General features: G+C 40.3%; 1 protein-coding gene across 4 annotated transcripts; it reads left to right on the top strand.

Annotated features, from left to right (window-relative positions):
- Positions 1-1,716: 1,716 nt before the first annotated feature.
- Positions 1,717-22,629, top strand: LOC116034941 (protein FAM222A-like). 4 transcript variants are annotated; one of them, XM_031277727.2, is made up of 3 exons: positions 1,717-2,253; positions 11,446-11,611; positions 20,023-22,629. In XM_031277727.2, exons 2-3 carry the CDS (start codon positions 11,482-11,484, stop codon positions 21,426-21,428), a joined length of 1,536 nt encoding a protein of 511 aa, XP_031133587.1. In that variant the 5' UTR covers positions 1,717-2,253; positions 11,446-11,481; the 3' UTR covers positions 21,429-22,629. The 4 variants fall into 4 exon arrangements, with proteins under 4 accessions (XP_031133587.1, XP_031133589.1, XP_035863366.1 ...); XM_031277729.2 differs by having other exon boundaries at positions 1,717-2,045; positions 11,443-11,611; XM_036007473.1 differs by having other exon boundaries at positions 1,717-2,045.
- The last annotated feature ends 1,154 nt before the right edge of the window (positions 22,630-23,783 follow it).

Here is a 23,783-nt window from a genome sequence, read left to right on the forward strand (position 1 = left end):
TGTGTGTGTGTGTGTGTGTGTGTGTGTGTGTGTGTGTGTGTGTGTGTGTGTGTGTGTGGACATCGTTCATCAGTAGCATAAAATAGTATTAGCTATTTGCATCATTGAAAAGAAATAAACTGTATTTCCACACAAATCTTTTCTTAATTTGTTAATCACTGATCATAACCCACAAGCAGGTTACTGAAGGATGTCTGTAAATCACCCAACAACACCCTTTCTACATCAGACATAAAAACAAAGGTCTACTCTGTAATTACTCTATAATTACTATTTATTTTAATGTTGCCTGCTCTTTCAACAATGCATGCCTGCACATAAGGTAGAGGCAGTTGGGTTATGATTTTTTAGATGATTCTCCTGTAAACTGAACAATTACTACATGTGGATTGTAGAGATTGTATCATGTGTTTGACCACAAAGGATCAGCATGAGTTTGCATAATGCTTTTAAGCACATCCGAACAGTGGGCTCCTTTTAATTTCGATAAACTGTATAGCCATTACAACATCAACATGTGATCAACTAGAAAACAATAATCTGGCTACGTCCTCAGTGTTCAATATAGGGACATTAGTTGGCATGGTAACCTCATTTGCCATCTGCAGGCCTCACTCATACTGAAAAATGACACTCAGGAAGCTGTAAAGAAACAATTTAACACCATGTCTGTCTGCTGCAAGTCTCTTGGTGTGCACTTGATTGTCTGTCTCAGAAAAAAACACCTGTATTTGAAAGGTTAAATAAATTTGTTGTGATGGTTAGTCTCCGTCATCACGTTTGTTGGGAAGATTTATTAGTGAGTGCTGAGTGCAGCAGTGCATGTTAAATATTGACAAATGGGTGTTCAAAGTCTAATTCAGCATTTGAGGATGAAGAAATGCTGGAAAAAATATGCTTGTTTGCCTTTTTGTTGAGAGTTAGATGAGAAAAACAACACCATTCTCAGATCTCTCTGATAAATGTGAAGCTACAGCCAGCAGGAAGCTAGCTTAGCAGCATATAAGCTGGAAATGGGGAAATAGCTAGCCTGGCTATTTTCCAAAGGAAGTTGGGGTCAATAGGTCTTTTTTTACAGCTGACATTTGACTTGTCATAGTAGGAGAAGCACATGTGTTACTAATAACATTAACACTGCTGTGGAAATGGCATACTAAGCAACCAATTGTGACAAGCTCTTATCCTGAGATATTTCTAACCTGAGAAACAGGATTTCGTAGTAAAATTGTTTCTCTACTTACTGTCAGGCCAGTCTTGAAATAATTATTTCACTGGAGTTTTTTCTCTCTACATTTTTTAATAAACAGATATCCAAAATCCAAAATATACACAATGCCAACAATGACAAACTACAGAAAATGATTACTATATGTTAAAGCATAAAAATTAAAAACAATATTTATGATAGGCTAATATATCACTTATTGGAGGAACTACTTACTTACTGGAGGGGGCATTCTAAGCAGTACTTTTCAAAGTATATGCTCATAACGCATTTGATTGGAGGACATTTATCTTTACTCGGATGATAGGAATACTTGTCCCACCATTGCTCCTAATCCAGTTTACAGCTTTACCTCACTTTCCTCAAGTGATGCAGCTCTCTCTTCTAGCTCTGCTCTGCACGCCACACCTGATCCAATTAAAAGTGAATTAAGCACTGCTGATTGGCTGAGCTCTAAAACATCTACTGTACAGAGCCGATGCGTAGCTTTCTTAACCGATCAGACGAGCAGGAGTCAAGTTAGACCAAAAGCTTGCATTTGTTTTGGGCTAATTTATCAGACGTTCTTCTCCTTTAAAACTGTCTGCGAAACAGCAACGTGCTTACTTTGACGGGGTTGGCATCAAGACAGCGGCCGCCTTCTCTTTCATGCGATTGGCCGAGCCGTGGGAATATTCAAATACAGCCTTGATTGATTGGCCCAGAGCCGGTTTCAACAGTGCAGGGGACTCATTTCCATTCCGACATCACTCGCTGTGGCACAGACAGCTTGGTCGACTGCCGAGGCGAGATGCAGGCAGCTGCACGGACAACACAATCGGTGAAATTATCTTCTATACACGACTGTTGAATATGTCGAGGATGTAAAGTTAATGGAGTCAGTTTCATCAATGGATATATCTCCGGAGGTTCCACGAAATCAGTGGCGAGATTGCTTTTGCAGAGGAAATACGCCTTCCGAGCAGGAGAACAACCAATCAGCCGTGGCGAACCAAAGATAAACAAGCCTTATGAAAATACAAAACTCTGTAAGACAATTATTATGTTTCCTATTTCCATCCTTCATGTTTAGGGGCACTGTTTGGGCTCATGGAAAATGTTTCTCAGTGCAGACACTGTTTTGTTGTAGCTGAATTGATTTTTAACAGTAGCTGTATAACTACATGACAATAACAGTAGGTTATAAGACACATATTTAGGGTTGTAAAGATGCTACAATGCATGATGTCAGGATTCGCCCTGCATTGATTTTAAGTCGACAGCACTTAAGTGGTGAAAATGCCCAGTGCGCACTATGGATAGGAGCGTCTCGCCCTTACCATGTCAGTATCCTGCTATTTGGCTAATGTGTATTTATATGGGCCGAGTCCAACTATGAGGTTTGTGATTTATATTCACTATAGGCCTATAGAATAATGTAACTAATGGCAGTACTATTCACCAACATGTATTCAACAGTTAAATAGACCTATGGGAAAAACAGTAGGCCTAATTGGTCATTATAATATGAGTTAAGCATTTGCATAGGTTAATAAAAATCTGTAGTTTCTAAGTGCTTTTTTCTGAAAACTGCTCTGTTGTGAGCCGATACAATGTCTAGCTCATCCTTTTCATCCTCAAAAGACATCTTTGTTGGGATGATGGTTTGCGCAATGAAAGGCGCTTTATATGTCAGCATCTCAGCGGATACGGGAAGTGCTTTGAAGTATATTATCGGTCATTCAGGGCTGCCTCTGAAGGTTTCCATTTCTATTGTCTAGAAGCCGGAGGTGGGATCATCGCACCTCACTGCACCGGTGGCAGCCGGGGTTGAAGGTTAGCCGCAGCAGAGGGGCCTATATAGATTATTGGCCAGGTGTGAAATTCTACCCCGCATGCTTCTCCTGCTTGTGCCAGCTCCTTTATTACCCAGAGAGATGGGATGTCACAGCTTCCCACCAGAGGTAGAGAAGGAAAGCCTGCAATTTGGTGTTATTGTGCCCTTTTTTTCTGGCTTTTTTTCTGACCAGTGAGAAAAATACCTCAACCCCCCCTCTTGGTTTATTTTTATTTTGAGGCATGTGACTATCAGGAATAGGCTTATCTTTATGTCTTGTGATTTCCTATAAGCGTATTTAAATCATGACATTGTGACTTTTGATTTACCACAATGTCATAAAGAAAATGTTAGTGTAATGAATGTTATCCCCCTTTAATCATAAAATATATTGTTTGGCTTTATTTGCCATCAAATCTACAGTTTGGCTACTTTTACTTAGCCAGCGAATGTTTATTGCTACATGTTTTTCTTGTCATATAATCTGGGTTACCACTGTGTTCTTCAATTCTAGACTGTTTAGACCGTAACTAGTCTTAATGACATATTCATATTTTTGGTTGTTTGTTTAAAAAGTGCTTTGCCTGGGCCTGGAGTCATTTGGGAGGCTTGTAAATTGCGTTGTGTTATGAGCAGTCCATGTGCAGGTATCCCATGGGGGTTTCCCTCTGATCTCGCATCACACCCCAGCAGTAATTCCAACTCTGTGAAGGGAAGGGATTTGTCATTTGGCTGCCTGCTTCCCTTTGCCTTCTCAGGAGCGAAGCTGAGCTCTGATTTATTGTGAAGTTTCCCCAGGCTCGCTCAATCTCCATGCCTACCGAATTACTGAATGGAGGAAACAGCTCACCACGAGAATGACCTTTCCTTGGATGACTATTACCCAGGCCAGTACAAGGACTAATTAAGGTCATGTCTTTTTCTGCCATGTCATCCATAGCTTCACATTTAAGGCTGATTTAAGTGTAGGCCTACAGTCAGTGTTGTGGATTAGCCTATGGTTAGGAGCCAGACTGATAAAATGACTTTGAAAATATATATGCACCCAACCCTTCTGTCCCTCTTTTAGAAATAATGTAACACAACCTTTGTAATCACCTTTTTTTTAATCTGCTAAGAGATGTCATGTGTAATTAGAGGCAGCCTGCCATCTTTTGAAATCTGTCTAATTGGTCTTTTCATTCTAATAGGATGAAGGGGGAGTGAGATTAGGGTTAAGGGTGGAAGGTTAAGGACTAGGCCTCCGAGGTCATTGGGGGAGGGGACAGGACTGCAAGGGTTATTTGGAGCTCCACTCATTTTTGTCTACATGATGGCGCTCAGTCATTACTTCAAATTAATGATTAAGTCTGCCAAATTGCAACTGATGCATCGTCATTTGCCCTAAATAGAAAGGCAGCGAGATGATGACATGCTTAGATGGTACAGAGATCAAAGACCTTTTTTTCTTCCTAGAACATTTTGATGTTTCTGTGATGCATGGTGGAGAGCTTATCATTAGGTTATCTGCCACATTAGAGCCATACAGGCAGCATTTTCTCTACAGTTTCTAATTAGTTTCATGTTTGCTTGAAGATTTTAATGACTTGAAGGAATCAGTGACCCTTAACAGTAAAGTAAACAGCCATAGGACGGGGCTTGAGTAAAGGGGGTTGGGAGGACTGAGTGTTTGTGTAATATAAAGTAATTTCTGTCTGTCATTTTTGTCTTCTATGGTTTTAACAACAGTTGATGAGAATGGGGTCAACAATCAATTAAAATCATAGTTTGAGTCTTTTGAAAAAGAACTCATCTTTCCACAAAACCTTCAGTGCACTCTTTTACCATCTGTTATCTTTGAACTCAAGGTTTTCTAAAGGCTGGTCAGCATAGCCATAGCTCTTTTGACAGTGTGTCTCAGTGTGCATACTGGGATAAGGATAAGATAAGGCTCTGTTTACCCTCTCATGCTACCTTGGCTTTGGCCAGAGTTTACCCCATGCAGTGTGTGTGGTTTTTTTTTTTTTTTTACCTTGGAACTGTTTGTGGGCAAGGGCAGATTTGGGTCAGTCCAAGGCTTTCTACTCCCTACCAAGGCTGTTCTTGAAGATAAGACTTAATTGTGCAGTTTTGGATTAATGGCTAAATTGTGTTGTCAGCATCTGTATACATATAAAGTCAGAATTATTATTTTCACAAAAACAAATCCATGTTCAATATTGTATTATTATATTATATATTGGTTATTATAATATTGATATATTAAGTAGGTTAACCACTAATCATCATACCAATACTGCTATAAAAGACTGACTCATAGCAGTGGCCCTATATTAACTCCAAAGTAAATGATTAATTGTTTGTCAAAACTGCAAACATCCTAGACTAATACTTCATGCTGGCAGTAGCTGCTGCTGTAATTAATGGTGCAAGCTCTGATCCAAGGGAGTTGGACTTCGTTTCATACCATTTGTTGCTGCAGTGTTCGATGTTAAATTCCACAAAAAAATGTTGTTTGAGAATCTTCCTAATTAAGGCGATGTACATTTTTTCACGGTTGGGTAGAAACGTGGTCACAAAGCTTTGTGTGAATGACTGTAGGTTTTCCTTGCACATAGATAAAACATATATTCATATCCGCAACATGTCGTTTACATTTCTAACTCAGTTAAGCTTTTTCATAGTTAACTAGTGCAGTGCCCGTTTGGAGTGCGTTCCTCTTCAGAAAGGGGCAAATGTTTGGTTCCCAGTATTTTTTCCCCCCACAACTTTATCTAACTATAAGCACGATTCAATCAGTCGCGGCTCAGCTGCAGCTCATGTGGAGATTCAGCGTGTCCCCTTTTTTTCAGTAACGGTACCTTTTTTCAGTGCTTTACCTCTGTAATAACAATTCCAAACCTATTTATCCTATTTACATAGAACATTTTGTTATTTATTTAAAACATTTAACACTCCACACAAAATACCTCCCCCCAACCGGTCCAACAAACACGTGCGTGTGTGTGCGTGCGTGCGTGCGTGCGTGCGTGCGTGTGTGTGTGTCGGAGCCCCACTCTCTGTCTACATGCAGAGAGGACAGATATGCTCGCGCGTACTGCGCATATGTGGGGACACACGCACAGAGAGTTCCCGATTTATAGATATATATGTAGTTTACTTTGATTTCCAAATAAATTCAAACTATAGATGCAATATAGAAGGCAAGTCAGTAACAATGTACATGCCAAAGTAAGTAACTAAATGCCAATTGATGTAGTTTTCATATAAGGCACCAGCAATTATTTGTACTAAAGACAAATTACATCAGCTTTGCTTTTGACATTGATTTGTAAGGAACTTTGATAAAAAAAAAAAACATGTTTTCTTATGAAAAAGTGGTTGAACTAGAGCTGCAAAGATTAATCGATTAGTTGTCAACTATTAAATTAATCACCATCTAATTTGATTATTTAATAATTGGTTTGAGAATAAAAATTCTGGCTTCTTAAATGTGAATATTTTCGAGTTTCTTCACTCCTCTATGACAGGCAACTGCATATCTTTGAGTTGTGGACAAAACAAGACATTTGAGGATGCCATCTTGGGCTTTGGAAAACACTGATCAACATTTTCTGACATTTTCTAGACCAAACAACTAATCTATTAATTGAGCAAATAATTGACAGATTAATCGACAATGAAAATAATCGTTAGTTGCAGCTCTAGGTTGAACATACAGGGGGAAAATGCCATTTAAGATATAGTGAAACATTTTAACAATGGCATAGAAGTTTACCATAAACTGTATACAAGAAGTTTACAGTGATGGACCACATTGGACATTGCGTATACAAACAAGTTTAATTTCCATATGCATTAGCCCTTTGCCCAAAAAGGAAATATGCATTAAATAGTATAGAGACTAGTTTTGTTTTGTGATGGCTACATGAACATTTTGCATGGGAGAAACTGTAATGTTAATGTTTTCCCAGACACAGCCATTAACGCTGTGTGATTTACACCCAACTGAATGCTCTGGACATCGGTCTGAATATTGCCCAGCAATTGTATAACATGTTGTGCTTGTGCATGAATTGTATAGGAAACGCTTTTTAACACTGCTGTAATACCTTTTAGCTAATCTCAATGGAAATGAGGCTCATTGTTATCAGCCTGCAGGCCTTGAGTGCTCTTGCAGTGTATAAAGTGGCTCTGGGTTGTCTGGTTATCCTGTATGTGAACCTTTGTGTCCTTTTTTCCTCTATAGAAGAAGAAGAGAGAAATCTGGGTCTGTCTTATATGCTGCTCTGATACCAATTATGCAAACTATTATAGAATTTAACCAGGCCAGCTCTTATCGGCTAATCCAGAAGTAATAGATTCTATTAAAAATGTATGGTGTGTGTGTGTGTGTGTGTGTGTGTGTGTGTGTGTGTGTGTGTGTGTGTGTGTGTGTGTGTGTGTGTGTGTGTGTAGAGATGAATTCAGAAGCTGCTGCAACACTGCTGTCTAATTCTGTCTGTATGTCAGACTACTTGTCTGGTCTCCATTACTTAGACAGGCTCTTGCAGTGCCTACCTTCAAGGCAGTATAAAAGCCATACGTGATATACAATTAATTATACAGTAAGTGGATTGTTATTCATGGACCATATACTGTTCATTCAAAGAGAGCCCCTGATCTGTTCTTCTGTAATGACCAATAGCTCTTTGTTAATCATTTCTTTCCTCCTAAATTAACCTTCTTTTTTCCTGCCTTTGTACTCTTTTCCTTTTGCTCATCTGCAGTTTTTGAGTGGAAGGAAGGAAAAACATTAGCATAGCACTCACATGCTAATCCACCCAGAGAGTGAAAAGGGTGCTTGTCTAAGACCTTTTCCATTATCATCTAATTATTAACTGAGGATTCTGAGAACTGCTAACAGGAGCTGAGATGGTAGGGAGGGGTGTATATGTGAATGTGGCAGGGTGAAAGTGTGTGTAGAGCCAGTGTGTATCTTTTTCTGTGCATTTAATGTTTGTTTAGAGGGAGCCTCCCTCTTTGCAATTTGCTTCTATCTTCGCTCTGACCCTTGATGCTGCGCATACTCAAGACTCCAGAAGGTCATGACAGATGTTTTTGTCCCAGTATAATTTAGGGCTTTTTCCTGCTTTGATGGATATTCTTGTGCTGCCACTTTGTATAGCGAAACAGGTCAAATGCAAGGCATGGCACATTTTAGATTTTTTTTTTTTTTTTACTTATTATCTAAAAAAAATATGATCCACATTGTCTGAAGTTTAACTTCTTCCTATTAGAGCATAAATATGAATGGTGCTAGTTTGATGACAACACATCAACAGCAGTCTCAAGATAATTAGCCGAAGGATGCCGTTTTTGTTAAACTGATGTTATTAAAATTCAGTTTTTAGCTATAAAAATAAAATATATTAAACTAAAGCAGCTATTATAAAGTCTCTCCAACACTGCCCTCATGACTCTTAAATTGACCTTCTCCTGATCCCAGGACAGACGATACATTGGGGGGGGTCTGGCATTTTGCATTTGCATGACTCAGGAAGAGGCTTGAAAAAAATACATTTATCTGCCAAGACATCCTTGGGGGACAGTTAGATGGACTGGAAGGCACAATGTCTTTATCTCCCTGTCAGGCCCTCAGTAGACCACACTGCTTATCAGCTGCCCGAATGTCGCCTGAGAGTGGAGGAGATTATAGACGCCCTTGCAGCTTAAACTTTGTGCTTTTTTTCTTATTATGCATGTTAGAGAAGTCCTTGAATATGTGAACTTTAAGACAGGGGAAGTGTGCCAAAGTATGGGCTTGGGAGGAAATGTGAGAAGTGAGAAAACTACTTTATAACCTCTATAATGTCTTGCAAAAGGCAGGTTAGTTGCTGATTGCAAAGCTAATTAAAGAAAACTGGTTTGGAAGGGGACCGTTATGTTAATGACAAAGATTCCTCATTTGTGAAGGTTGAGTTGAACTATGCTGAACACTGCCATTTTTAAGATTGCTGACTTTGCAGTTGCCATGCCCCTAATTTCTGTATTATTACAGCCATTCACTATTGTGAGATATCCTGATTTGACATTGTAAGAAAGTGCAAGACAGAACATTATTTAGAGGGCTGGAGAATTGTTATTGCTTGATAACTTAGCCCAGATAATATCATGAATTTTGGGATCACTTTGATCCCATATCTCTCTTCTCCTTTTTTGGGTAATTCAAGAGTCAGAAGGCAATTTTAAGCTAAAGTTTTCATAAAATCCCTTTTAAATTTACAATTTAGACACCTGGATAAAAGAAACCATCATTACTTGCACTTTATGCATCATTTCCAGGTCCCTTTTCTGCTTTCAGTGAAAGTTTCTTTTTCTCTAAGACTCTGCTGGCTTCTCTTTGAATTATAATGCTCTCCTTGATGTATTTTATTCCAGCAGCAAATTATGGGAGTATTCCAATTCACAGCTCATTTTTGCTCGGGAAGGGATTTCCCTGGAGAAACCATTTCTCTCTTGTGTTCCTTCTGCAATTTCGGGCACCTCCCTCTTGACACGTGTTATAATGGAAGGGTTGTTGTGAAATTGCCATTATTTTCTAAATGGAATTTGACCATGCTGAGGCTTTTAGCTCTTCAGATGTGTGTGCTCAGATTAAGCAGGTTGCACTGAGCAGTTTGAAGTGGGCTTGTCACCAAGGGACAGATGAGCGGAGGAGGGGAGCGTCTACACTAGAAAGGGAAGAGTGAGGGAATCTTTTCTTGTGTGTGTACGTTGGCACCTGAGTAAAATGAAAGCCACCCTGTCTCTTCTTCCTTCTGAGGTGAAGGTAATCATGTTTCTGCAGCTCATCACTGAACACTGTTCTGTGGTTGGCTCACTTTAGCAGCCCTCTGGACCCTGAGGGATAAATGAAAGCAAAAATCAAAAAGAACCTTAAACGTGAAAAACAGGCAATCTGACAGCTGTATGCTGCAGGCTTATATTATCCCTGTTGGGGACCACTGCTTTGTAATGAAATACTGTGTTTCCATCCATAATTATTGGACTGACTATTAATACCCTATAGGTCTGTGATTTTAGTTGCATAGATTGCAGTTGTCTGTCTATAAGGTGCCTGATTCATATACAGTAAGAAGTAATTACGATAGATAGTTTGCAGTGCATGCATTCATACTTGGTGACTCTGCCAGATAATAAAAGAGAATGTCAAATGCGATTATCGCTGAAATATTCCCTCAATGCCTGGCTTTATCTTCAAAATGAAGATGGTGTGGTGAGGCGCCTTTTCTTTCAGACACAGCCTCTCATTTCTGACAATACTTAACTCTGCAAACAGCACAGCCTATTTTAGGGAGTGAGCTGCTTTTAGCTTTCTCTGCTGATCAATACGGCCATAAATTTACAGAAGAATAAACCCAGGTCTCAGCACTAGTTATAAATTGAAACACACAGCCCGAGGCTACAGGAGGCCTTGTACATAAGTGATCTGTGTGATTGCAACCGACAGAACAAGGTTGATAACAGGAAAGAGCCATCATAACTGCTAGGAAGAAGGACGAGATGGAATCGTCATTATATGATATTACTTTTTTGAATGCACACTCTAGGCAGTTCAAAGTGGGGCTCCTGAATTTTAATATAGTAAAAGGACCCAAGTGGTTGCAGACTTTCATATATGTAAGCTATTGAAGTAACATGGAAAAACGAAAAAAGAGGAGAGCCTCCTATGGGGTTTTAATGTTCTCTACCAGCAAGCTTGCAGTTTTGTATGTATTGCTTATAATTTGATGTCTTTCCAATCTTAAAGTTGCCATCTAATTTTTCCTCCAGTCATCCTGGACACTGTACCTAAGCAATCACAAAAAGACATTAGAACAAAAGTGATTAGGGATCAAATAATCTCTATTGAAGTGAAAGGTTTGAGTCATGCTAGGTGCGTCGTAGGATGTCAATCTCAGTCTGACGGTCACTCCACCACTTTGGTCCAGACTGAAATATCTTAACAACTATTGGATTGATTGCCGTAAAGTTTGGCACTGACTTTTGTGGTCCCCAGAGGATGAAACCTACTGACTTTGTTAATTGTCCAACTTTACCTCTAGCGCCACCACGAAGTTGACATTTATGTTTAATTTGATTATTTGATGGATTGCTATGAAATGTTGGTGCTGACATTTAACAGTACCTCATACCTGCAAAACTAATAGCATTCCCACCAGCCTCAGCTGCACTTTGTGTTCTAATGTGCTAATTAGCTGATGATGAACATGGTTAATGTGTACATGCTAAACATCAGCATGTTACCATTACCATTGTGAGTATGCTAAAGTTAACATTTAGCTCAAAGCACCGCTGTCCTGAACAGCCTCACAGAGCCGCTAGCACGTGTTACGTGTATTGGCTACACAGTTAAAACCTGTTTTTGTCTTTGTTCTAGCAGGTTTATCCAGGCTGTGTGCAGCCCTAGCGAACTATCATGCTGGCCTGTATCCAGAGACGGCAGAATCACTCGTCGCAGCGTCTGGCCTGCACACCCAAAAGCCTTGATGTTCCTCCACCGCCATTACTGCTGTCAGTACCACCACTGCAGCCTTTCAACCGCAAAGGTGAGTTTATATCACATGTGAAGACATTTTGCTAGAGAGGACAGACAGCAAGTACTATACAGATACCCCAAATACACAGTTTGTACAGTTTTTTACAAACATAGACAATACTGGTATTTAGTAGGATCTTGGTCATGTTAGTGAGTTACTTGTTAATCGATCATGTTCATGTGCACATGAAGCTCATGCATGGTTTTAGCGGGGTGCGCTGAGATTTCACCAGCTCTGAATCTTCTAGAATTCAAAATAATGGGCCTCCTGATGATGATGATGCCTTTTAATTGGGCTACTAATCAGTGTGCTCCTGCAGTGCATATGCATGCAGGTCAAAGTGGACTCCAAAAGTACAGAATTAATCAACTCACATACAGGGTTACTAATGATGTTCACATTTTGTGCAGAAAGTGCTCCCTGTCTGTGTTGTTTGACCTTCATCATGACTGATTATACTACAGTCACTGAAAGGTTGAGTGGGTGTCTCAACCTAACCTGGACTGACATTTGTGATTAGATTTATTTCAGTTAATTGATTGAATGCGACTTGTTTGCAGATTTGGTTCATGGTTTGATGCTGCTTTCTTAATGTGGGTTACTCTGCATCCATATTATTTGTGTAGTGGTCCAAATTGCCTTGTTTCTTCCTGGACAGTCTAGATTCACATAATGAGATCATAGTTCCACAAATGAAGTTATTCTGCTGTGGTTTTCTTTTTTCGTTTGCTTTAAAATATTTACTGATGCCTTTATATTTTGATGCTGGCTCTGGTTTGAAGCTATATTGAAGATCTATAACTACTTACAGTGTAATGGTTCTGCCTTATGAATGTACTTAGCCATGAAACTTCTTGAATGATTTGGTCCTTTGAAGATTTTCTTTTTGGTATAGGTATTGTGTTATATTTTGAGCTTATGCTGTCATATATTTAACGTGTTTTATTTGGAGATATGGAAGAGCAGCTCCCGCACTGCAAAAGCTAACAGGAATCGTTGTAAATGAAATGAAACAGGGCTCAGACTGTGGTCTCATTGAAAGCAAGAGCTTGCAAATATTGACCAGTAACATTGCGTGCGTTCAGATTTGTCTCTGACAAAATAACCATAATTTGACTATCAATATTATCTTAGACTATGTGGTCAGGATTATCTTATCTGACTGATCACTTGCCAGTTAATGTTTTTTTTTTTTTCATTTGCATGAGCCTGTGTATTCTCATACAGGATATCTTTGTTCATTCATCATGACATCTGATCTTCCATTGAGTATGCATAACTAAATGTATGTTTGGGAAGTATAGAAGGCACAACAGTGTTTTCAGATGACCCTGTAATGATCAGATTTCAGTGACACCTGCACGTACACACAGGTGTTTTCACTTATTCTGGATAATTAGACCTTTTCTCAGGTGGAACCACGCTTGAGGGTTTCTGAAGTCACCAAACTCCATGTACTTAAAAGAACCATAAAAGTTTTCTTTCTTGATCTAACAGGTGCCACAAGATTAACAGGAGAGTCCGGGAGATGTATAAATTCCCACACAATCCTGAGATGAAGTCTAATCAGCAAAAAATAAGGGAAAACACCTGTGTGGTCATGGTGACCGACGGTGTAATTAATTGACAAAAAGCGTGGATAGTGTTTTGCATTGTTATTTTTTCCTTATTTACTTGCAGCCGCACAATGCGTTTCTAACTTGACTCATGTTTGAATTGGTGAAAATCTCTCCCTCTTCCGCTTCATCTCCCATCTTTCTCCTCAGGTGAAATGCCTTTTTTGCTATTAAATATTAATTGGGAATCACTGGAGCACTTGTCTGCTAAACGCTCGAACAGAAGGGCCTAGTTTGCCTCAGGCAGAACAGGGGTGCGTTTCTTATCCTGTTTACCTGCAGGGCCTCCCGCCCTCCCCTTTTGAGTTTTATGTACTGCGACTGTGCATAGTGCAGCACCCTCCAGCTGTAGTCTGACATTTCAAGCACAACCGCAGGGAGCTTGGTCTGTGTGGCCCAGGCTTCTTCATTAAATGAGTTGCTGTTGGATTGAGTTAAATAGGGACTTTAGTCGCTGCTGCACTTTTGAAAGCCAATTATCATTTTAAGCTATCAATAAATGGAAGGCACGTGGCATGAAAACTCTCAGCCACACAAACCCATGTGAGAGATTTCTGAGAAACGAGCGTTAGGAATTATGTGATGAGAGTGAATGAGAGCTGTTCTCCTCTCTGCCATCTCAGCTTGAAAGCTGGGGCTGGAAATGCTTTTTCCCACGCTGCTGGTCTGTGCTCGGGTCAGCTCTGAGAGGGGAAAGTTTGCCCAAGCTGGGCCAAGCGGCACAGAAACAAATGAGGAGTGACACTGGTGCAAAGGAGTATTCGCCAGAGCCTCTTCAAGCACACATAACTAAGTGTTCAGCCCTGATGTTACTCTGTTCTGTGAGCACCCTTAATGTAGAGATCACTGACATGGAAAGAGGGAGGCATGTAAAAATGGGGTGAATGAGTGTCTGTATTTTTAATTTTGTGTTTACGGAAGAAGTTTGTGAATAGAGAGTTTAGTTTGAGATTTAAGAGCATATGTTCTGGTGTCAGCATGTCCTCTCGGTCTACTTTCACCACCTCACCCTTCTCTATCTAATGGTCCTCTGGGTTGCTAGGTTGAGTAAACCACATGGAGGCATTAAGTGGCAATATTCTTTTAAACCCATGGGAAATACTGTAAATATTAATGCATCTTCATATAAGTCTGTTGAGTGAAATGACTCTAATGTGTAATGGGTCATTCAGTGACAAACCCAGTGAATTGGCATTCAACTATGAGCTTTTTAGGCTTCTTTCAGTGCATTGTTTTGGTTTTATGACACATTTACTATATCTAATTTATATCTATCTTTAGCTTTAGCTTTGGCCCACAGTTAGTGGTGCACGTAACAGAATGTTAGCTCTGTGACTGGATGTTTCTCATCGAAATGCACTTTGGGAGTCGGACTTCATGTCTGGTACCTTCTACTGTTTCATCAAAGAACCAGATATTTCACACATATTCAGTTCTTCATCTGAGTCACTAAAATGATCTATGGCCAAACAATTGATTAATTCAGTTTTAATCTGTATTGCTTGAATGTTTAAAATGCAATTGAAAGATGGAAACTGACTGAAACAATCTATCACAATAACGACAACCATTACAATATCCAATATAATTAGCATATAATGATATAAATTATGCAAAATAAAAAATAAGTTTATTTTAAATTTGTGGCCTGAATTGAGAGGGAGAGCTGCTAGCTGCTAGCTAGCTGCTAGTCATGTTCTGCTTTGTGACTGATCAGCAGATAGTCAATTGCAGAAGCTCGCTCAGAGAGATGAATGAAGTCAGGGCCAATTAATTACATGGTTCTGATGACTCGACTGGGCTTATTGGGCCAACTGGGTGCATAGAGGAGGTTGCCATGGTAATAGAGACATAGATTTCAAATGCAATGGGAATGTGCTGCGCTCAGTCCCTGGTTATTAAGGTAGGTCAAAGTATTTTATTTTTTGGGGCATTTCTGTGCCTTTAATGGATAGGACAGCTGAGATATGAAAGGGGAGAGACATGCAGGAAATCGTCACAGGTCGGACTCAAACCCTGGACCTCTGCGTCGAGGAATGAACCTCTTCTACATATGTGCACCCGCTCTACCAAGTGAGCTAACCCGGCCACAGAGTATTTTAAATATCAGGATTATTGTGTGGTAAACAAGTATTTATGCCTGCCTGAGAAGCACTGTTCTGTAATTAACTGCCAGTTCTCAGTGCCATGTTCCTGCTGAGGATTAGACGCGTGTAGATATTATCTCGCTAAAATGTTTCGCTATAAGTCTTTAGCATAATATCAAAGACCTGTGGGATTTATGCCTGCCAGCCAGCATGTATAGATATTAACAAGGAATAATTTATGATTTTTTTGTTTTATCTCACGTGAGAATCATATGTAGTGGTCATTCTAATGGTTTTCTTATGTTAGCCCTCTGGGTATGTAGGCTAATAGTTGGAAGCTGTGGTTTTGGAAAAGCAATGAGCATGTCCAACTGCCGTTTTCAGCCCTGCCTCTGGGGCTTGTTTTGCCCATAAATTAGTGATTAACTGAAACTGCTCCGAAACAATGAGGTCTCTGCTTTAGTCTGAGGGGAAATGGCTTCAAGTGTGACCACGGGAAAAAAGATTAGCTCAGTTTAAAGTGGCAGAAAGCATTGAGTGGGATTTTATGGGGGTGGAATCAGGGTAATGAAAGACCATATATATATACACACCATGTTATGGTAAGTACCCAATGTTTTATCCCTCCTGAATATTTTCATGCTAATATTTATAAAATCTCTTTTCTTTTAATCACACACACACACACACACACACACACACACACACACACACACACACACACACAATAAATTAGGCCTAGTGGTGATGGAGAGTTTATAATTGGCCCCCCACCCCCAACTGTGCACGTCCCCTGCATGGAAAGAGGAAATCAGGATTAGGTGTTTCCTGTGAAAGTGTGCCAGTTTCACTCAGCGTGGTGCCACAACAGTTGAGCAGCATGTTTAATGTGTGGAGCCCCTTCCAACCGAGAAAACATTCAAGCCTAACTGGACCATTAAATCCATCTAGGGTTGTAGATGCATCACACATCAGTGTCATTATGCAGATTTTTGCGAAAAAGAAAAATACAAACAAGCTTTTTCAATCCTACGTAACCTACTTCAATCAAAAAGCAAGTGGATGGAAAATGTTAAGGGTCAAAGAATTTAAATTTGTAAGTGCTCTAGGACGAGGTTGCTCGTGAAAAGTGGCTGGTGTTATTTTCTGTGCGGTTCGTCTGCCTCTGCGCCTGTGCTTCCTGTCAGGGCTGAAGAGTGAAACAGCGTGCAGTCTGCAGGTTCAGGGTGATTAAGTGCTTAAGGTCAGACTGCTAATTATCTCTGTGCCGTTCCTTACCTGACAACACATAGCTGCCATTTCCCCCGTTGTCATGTGAACAGCCTCATATTTGTTTTCATATCTCATCTGTATTTTACAGCACAGAATTTTGTTGTGTGACTACAGTGCCTCTCAATAATAAAGACAGGAAACCATTTCATGAAGAAACGTATAGTTGACAATCTAAAGGAGAACCAGTTGTTTTTGTAAACACACAAATGCTGACCTGTTTGAAGACATTTTCAGTTTGTCTATAGTGTATGCAGAACATTTCTTCTGGCCTATGCTTATAATTACATACTAAAAATGTATTAATGCAAACCTACTTTAATATCAACATGAATAATATCATCTCCTAAAGGCAACATGGGATGATTAAAGGAACCAGCCCATGTTGGAATTGTAGCTCAGCCATTTTATCTGCTAGGTGAAAATATTTACTAATTTACATTTACATTTTTGTGCTAGAGTTCCAAATGCCTGGGTTTTAAAAGAGCCAAATAGCTGACTGAATATAATTATTGCAGCCTAATAATAAGTAAGATGCTTACTAGGGGTTCTGGCTGCATTTGTACATTTTTACTTGTTTGTTTACTTGTTTTCAGGATAAAGGCCAAAATGAGCTGGGGTGAGGGTGCAAATAACCTCTTTGGACACCTGCAGAGCACCATAGAAGTGACGTGTTATCAATTATCACTTTCACTAGTATGTATGTGCCCTCATGTTGAGAGTTTGGGTGAGACAGCAGCCTCTAGGCTCTTGCCTTCTTGGCACTTTCAAATGGAAACTTCAGCTCTCATAGTGCCAGATTGTAATTAATGAACCACACATTTTTTTATGAATTAATGAACCAAACACTATTTGACTTGGGTTTGTTTTGCAGGAAGGTTGAGTGAAGGAAGCTAATATTGTGAAGAATGACTTCAATATATACTTTTCTTTACTGCTACCACATGCTTTGGGAAAGTCATGGTAAACATGCTGTGCTTAGTTTATGACCATTTAACACCACTGATTGGTAATAAAGTCCCCAAGATTGAAACAATTACCACTGGTTGTAATTTAGAGCGGCTTTGATGCTGGTCATGGTGTTTCTGATCTCAGTTTTAACTTTGCATTGCTTGCTTCTGTCAGGATCAGCTAAAATGATCCCCTTTTTTATGCATATGTGGTCCTCAGATGATTAATATGTGAGTGCAGAGTGGGGAAGGCCTATTTGCTAATGAGGTTTCCATAGTGCCACATTAAAGGCAGCCACAGTGGGAAGTGCAGCTGTGTTGTGTCTCCATGGCTCTGACAGGGCTGTAATCTCCGGACTAACAATATCAGACACCCTGTGAAGAGGTGTTAGCATTCAAAGTGTTTGAAGTGTTGGTGGAACAGCAAGCCAGTCGCAGCATGCAGGGGCTTGACACTGACATTTTACTGAACAAGCAACCGCTAAAATGCTTGTTTGGCTAAATGATCTATCTTTTGGTAATTGATCAATATTATCCCAGGCAGAAAATAGATGATGTGTGTCGGATTCATGATATTTTTAAATATGCCATCGCTTCTCATCATCTAAGCTCCTTTCAGGTGGATATGAACCTCTTCTGCATATTGTTTATGGTTATGAATATTCAGCTTTTGGCCAAAGCCCAGAAACCATTATTGCAGCTGTTTTTTCCTGTTACCTCTTTCTCACATCTTGATGTTGTGTACAATCTGAACACCTTTTCAACATCCCATGATGTCATGGTTTTCTATAGCAGCACTACACTGTGATACATAATAAGCAGTGTTTTGCTTTGTTGTATTTCTCTGTAGAATTCATTCATGCTCCTAGCACCATGGTGCTGTTCCTTCGGCTCTGCTGGGAGATTGCTGGATGGATTGAACACTCCACCTTACAGCTTTAAACACCCAATTTCTTTCTTTCATGAGATGGATCTTGTAGATTGAATCATTTTCACAGTCGGGAAGCTCACTGTAGGCCTGAAATGAAATGAACTCCCAAATCAATTTGAAATGGGAACAACAAGTGAGCTTTCCCCTGCATAGCTGGAATTGGTTTTGTTATTGATAATTAAATGAAGTGTTTTGTTGTTATTTTTTTGCCCTTTCATCGCAGATTACAGCTTTGTTCTTTTGCCTGGCATGATTTTCGCCGATCTAGGTTCATTTTAGTGCCTTTTCTTTTTATGCCAGGAATTCTATAAAACTGTCATTCTGAAAGGTGGCGGTAATTTCTACCAGGTGATTTATTGTTTTTAAATGGGGTGCCTTTTCCACCTTTCCTTTGTCGCTAGAAGTTAAGCAGCCATGAAATTACCAGAGTAATAGTGTTTAAATCCAATCTTAGTTTGTCTCGTCGGCTTTGCCCGCACACAATTTAATCTGCAGTGCTCTTGCTCTTTTTCCATCTGCATCAACGTTTCCTTCACAGTTAGGACTCCAAGCTTTTACAGTAGAATCGGTTCAGGTTCAGAAAAGCATAAAGTGGAACCAAATGTCATAGGGAGGAACTGACGATGCTTGAATGATTACAATGATTGAGAGAAAGAACCAAAAGTAGGGTGTGGATCAGCTAGGAAGAATTTTAGCATTTCTGCAAAATTGTTGAAATATTCAGCAGTGATCTTAGAAATGATTAACTGCAGTCGGTGAATTTATTTTATAATTTTAAAGAAAGCTACAAAACAATATTAATAAAGCACCTGTTGATTTTTTTTTTTGTAGTTACTTCAATCAGGTTCCTCTTGGCTCCTACAGCTAAATGCCATCAAATAAATCTCATTGGAGCCATTTCAGTAAAATTAGGTCCTCCCCCTTTTCTTTTGCCAATTCCCAACTTTTGATTTCCCAGGGTAAACTAACTATGGGTTGAACTAACTTAAACACTGATCAAACAGTGCTGGAGGTCATTGTTGTAGTCAAGACCACCTAAATCGAGACAGTCATCACCAATACCAGAGTGTATCGAGACTGAGTCAAGACCAAGACCAGACCAGTGCGAGTCCCACACTGCATGACACGATAAAATGTAGAAAATGCTAACCATAGGCAAGAATACAAAACAATTTCATATTCTTCTTTATTCACCTCTTTTATTGCCATAGGTCTATCATGAGAAATGCTTTGATAAAATAATCAAAAGGCTGTTGTGGTCTTGACCGGTCTTGAAATATAATCCTGAGTCCTTTTTATCTGAGACTGAAATAAAAGCGAGTAGAAATACGGTTGATTCCGAGACGAGACAGAGACCTTCAAAAAGTGGTCTTGAGACCGGTCTCGAGACCAGGACCGATCTCGAGTACTACAACACTGCTGGAAGTGTTTCCCTCCTTAAAATTAGTTTATACATGTTGATGTCTGCCATTATTCTCTAAAACAGGTTTGAGATTGAAAGGAAAACACAAGATTTCTCAGGGCTGCTTGTAGACTAATCACTTGTCTCTGTCTGCTTTCTTCCCAGGCGAGCCAGCCTCCATGATTTCTCGGTACCCATCTCCTGCAGAGTTGGATGCTTTTGCCCAGAGGACCGCCAACAGCCCACTGTCCATCAAAATCTTTCCGTCTGACATCCGGGTGCCACAACATAAACAGCTTAACAAAACAGTCAACGGGTTAGACACCACAGGCCAACACTATAGCTCCTATTCACACCCGTACTCAGGAGGCTATCAGGGTTTGTTGGGCATCATCAAAGCCTCTGTGGTAGTCAAAGGTGTGGTGAAAAACTCTGAGGGCAGGAGGACTAAATTTGCAAACAACCAGACTTCTGTGGCACCGTATAATAATCCTCTGAATAACGGCTACACAGTCAGACACAGGCATAAGGCCTATCATATAAGCTCATGTAAGCCCCATGATGTTCCTATTGAGACACTTTGTTCTAGCGCAGGGATGGCCTCCGGAGATCAGAGCCTGGCCCCCCAGTCTGAGCTGGCAGAGGTTCAAAGCCTGATGAGGCAGATGAGCAGAGTTCCCCACAGCCAGGCCCTGCAGCTGGGGGGAGAGGCTCGAGCCAGCCCCTCTCTGCAGGCTGTGGCTGCAGTGGCACATTCAGACACAGACTTTGTCCTAGGAGTGCAGCCCCAGAGCAATCTTGCATTTACAGGGGCAGTGCTACCTACACAGAGTGCAGACATAGCCAAAGCAAGGTACTTAGAGAAAGGAGACTACACAATGTGGCAGCATAAACATCAAATCCAACAGCAGCAGGCCTATCAGCAGGGAGCAGTGAGGATGTACAGCATGAGTAACAGTGCTCAGAGGCACAGAGCTGCAGAGGCTAGGGTTGGCCAGTCTCCTGAAACCTGCCTCCCTTTGCCATGCTCCTCGCAGCTGTCTTATAGGCCGCATCCTGCCAGCATGGGGGCTGGACAGGAGCGAGTCAGCAGCTCCTCTCTGAACTGTGCCGCCATGCAGGGGGAGTTTTCTGTCGGACAGTACTTTGCTCCTCTCTGGGACAGTGTCATGGCCACCCATGATAGTGACTGTTATACTTCTCAGGTGCTGGCAACGGGTACATGTGCAGCCAGGCCTAGAGACCTGGGGCTGTCCCATCCCCATCTCCAACCAAACCGCCATCAACACCACCACCCACAGAGACACCAGCCACAGCTCCACCCTCATCTTCCTCCTCATACCCAGGCTTACAGCACAGACCAAAACCTCTGTTGTGGGCTGCCTAGTTCTAGCCTGTGCCACGCTGCAGTACTTAGCAGCAGCCTGCAGTCTCTGGAGTGCCTCATCAGTGAGATCCAGCCTCCCTGCATCAAAGAGCGCATGCTGGGCCGTGGGTACGAAGCCATGGGGATGCCTCAGCTACTGGAGCACCACCAGCAAACCCACATCCAGCTCCCCGTCTACAGATAAGATATGGCGTGCTGCCACACAACGGAACGCAGAAGTGACAAACCTTTTATAGACAATGGCGTGTGAGCTTAGACACCTATGAGATTGAGACATGCCTTTTTAGTTTGTGCATGTACTGTATTTGTAGAAGGCTTTGTGTTATGAGCCTGAAAAGGTAAACGATAATCATGATTTAAGATACAGGTTTAGCTTATGGATTTAATGTTTTATTTTTTTATCTTAAATGGCCATCACATATGCCTGCTGTTCCTCATTTAATACTGATGCTGAGCACCTAATCAGAATTTTCCATGATCTGTATATTTTGCAGGTAATTTCCCCGTAGGCCTTTACAAAAAATGCAAACGTGGTGAACTGAAATAATCATTGGTACCCTTCTGAAAACATTTACTTGAATCTAGGAAGGGTCGCTGGTAACCGCTTTTGTGAATATATTGTATATTTTTACATAAAATGGCTTCTTATTTGAACATTCCTTAACTATTTACTGAACTTTTGGTTGTCTGTGGCTTTTTTGTGCACATATGCAGTGCCCCATCTTCTGCAATATGATGCAAATTTCCTGGCCGCTGTATGGGGGAACATTTTGATCATTTGTATAGAAATGTGAATATGTTTTTTTGTTATGGAGCCACAGACAAAGTTATGTAATTTAACGTCTTGAATGATTTAATGTAGTCATGCTCAGCACAATGTATTTGGACTGTTGCATATCCAAATCAACACTGTGGCAATTCAGGCCAAGCTAGATGTGTCCTTTGGTTGTATTTCTTTTTTATTTGAAATGGTTGTTTAAACATTTTTCTTGAATGAACTAATCTCTGGAAGGTTGTGACTCTGTTGCACAACACCTGGGTATATACTGTATGAGTGCCATGTTGGAGAGCAGGTCACCTGAATCATTTACACTATCTTCTTTGTAGGGCTATATAATCTCTGATGGTGTGATATGTATGACTGAGTAGCTCTTTGTGTGTCTGCACTGGTTCTGTAATACTATTTATTTCTGTCAGCCTGTTGAGTTATATGGCAAACTGTCTATAATTATAAAGTGCAATTATTATATATGAACATACGAGCGCTCTCCATGAAGGATGTTGTTGAAATAACTACATTTTGCAATGTATGATCCTAATCCCTCAATCCTTTTTTTGCCTCTTCGTAATAAGGATTGTCAAATAAATGAGATTTTCTAAACCCAGCACATAATTTGTGTTATTACATATTATTAGTTATTATCTGCCAGACATGCAGCTGAGAATGTTTTTTTATTATATTCATGAATGATAAACTAGTTGTGGAAAGATGAGACATCTCTAGTTTTATTGCAAAGGGTTTTGAGGCTTAACCACCTGGCAAGTCTTTTTTTTCAGTCATAGATCTCATTTGTATTAAGATCTTTCTTTTCACTGGGGGATCTCAGGCTTATAATGTGATGTAAATCAATCCTTAGTTGAAAGATATTGGCCTGTTCCTCCATAAATGAGTTGAAAGTGCTAATTTTGTTATCACAGTGAATTACATTAGCCTAGATGGATGGCTGATGCTTGAGGCAGAAGCCATTGAATACTTCAAAATACATATGTGTAAATGAATGTTCTTACATTTGTGTATGAAAAATACATGCTTTCTTGAAGATAAATCCACAAGAATATTACTGTTCACATTATGTAGAAATGGGCTTGTGCTTAGCCAGTTATTGAATTGCTAATCTTAGATGGCAGCGTGCCTGCACCTCTTATTTTGCTTCATTTGTCCTCCTAAATTGGATGCTATAGCAGTAATGCGTTTTGGTCACCACAGACGTAAAATGCACACTCCATTACAAAACATATAAGCTAGATGGCGTGAATAATGGCATTAGATGCTCTGCTGGGAATAAAACTGCAATATTCAATTGATGACCTCATTGCAGATAACAAATATTTCACAGTTAAAGGTCAGTGGCTTTGTCATTGAGGCATTGTTGTAAATGATTTCCTGTCTTTAGCCTATTGTGTCCTGGCTTCGCTTGGAGCTTTTCCATCCTATCTATCAGTCGAGACAGGCCAGGCCGCTCTGCTGATAAACCTAAAGGGTTACAGACATGCTCCTTTTGCTCTAGCTCAGAGGCGATTAGCTCAGGCTCCTCTGGGAGAGCAACCAGAGCCACTCCAGCCTCTGGGACACACGTCAGATAAGCAAGACTGGGCAGAGGAAAAGGTTGGTTGATCTAGGGGATTAGGAGACATGAAGAAGAGAAGGGATTTTTTTTTCTAAATTTACTGCCGTTGAAACAGTAGTGTTCAAAATAATTTTACAGCAGTCAGCCTGGGAAATATTTTTGCTGAGAGCAAATAAAATTGTTGTCCACCA

Source organism: Sander lucioperca, chromosome 1 (assembly GCF_008315115.2).
Source record: "Sander lucioperca isolate FBNREF2018 chromosome 1, SLUC_FBN_1.2, whole genome shotgun sequence".
In the NCBI taxonomy this organism is placed as follows: Eukaryota; Metazoa; Chordata; class Actinopteri; order Perciformes; family Percidae; genus Sander; species Sander lucioperca.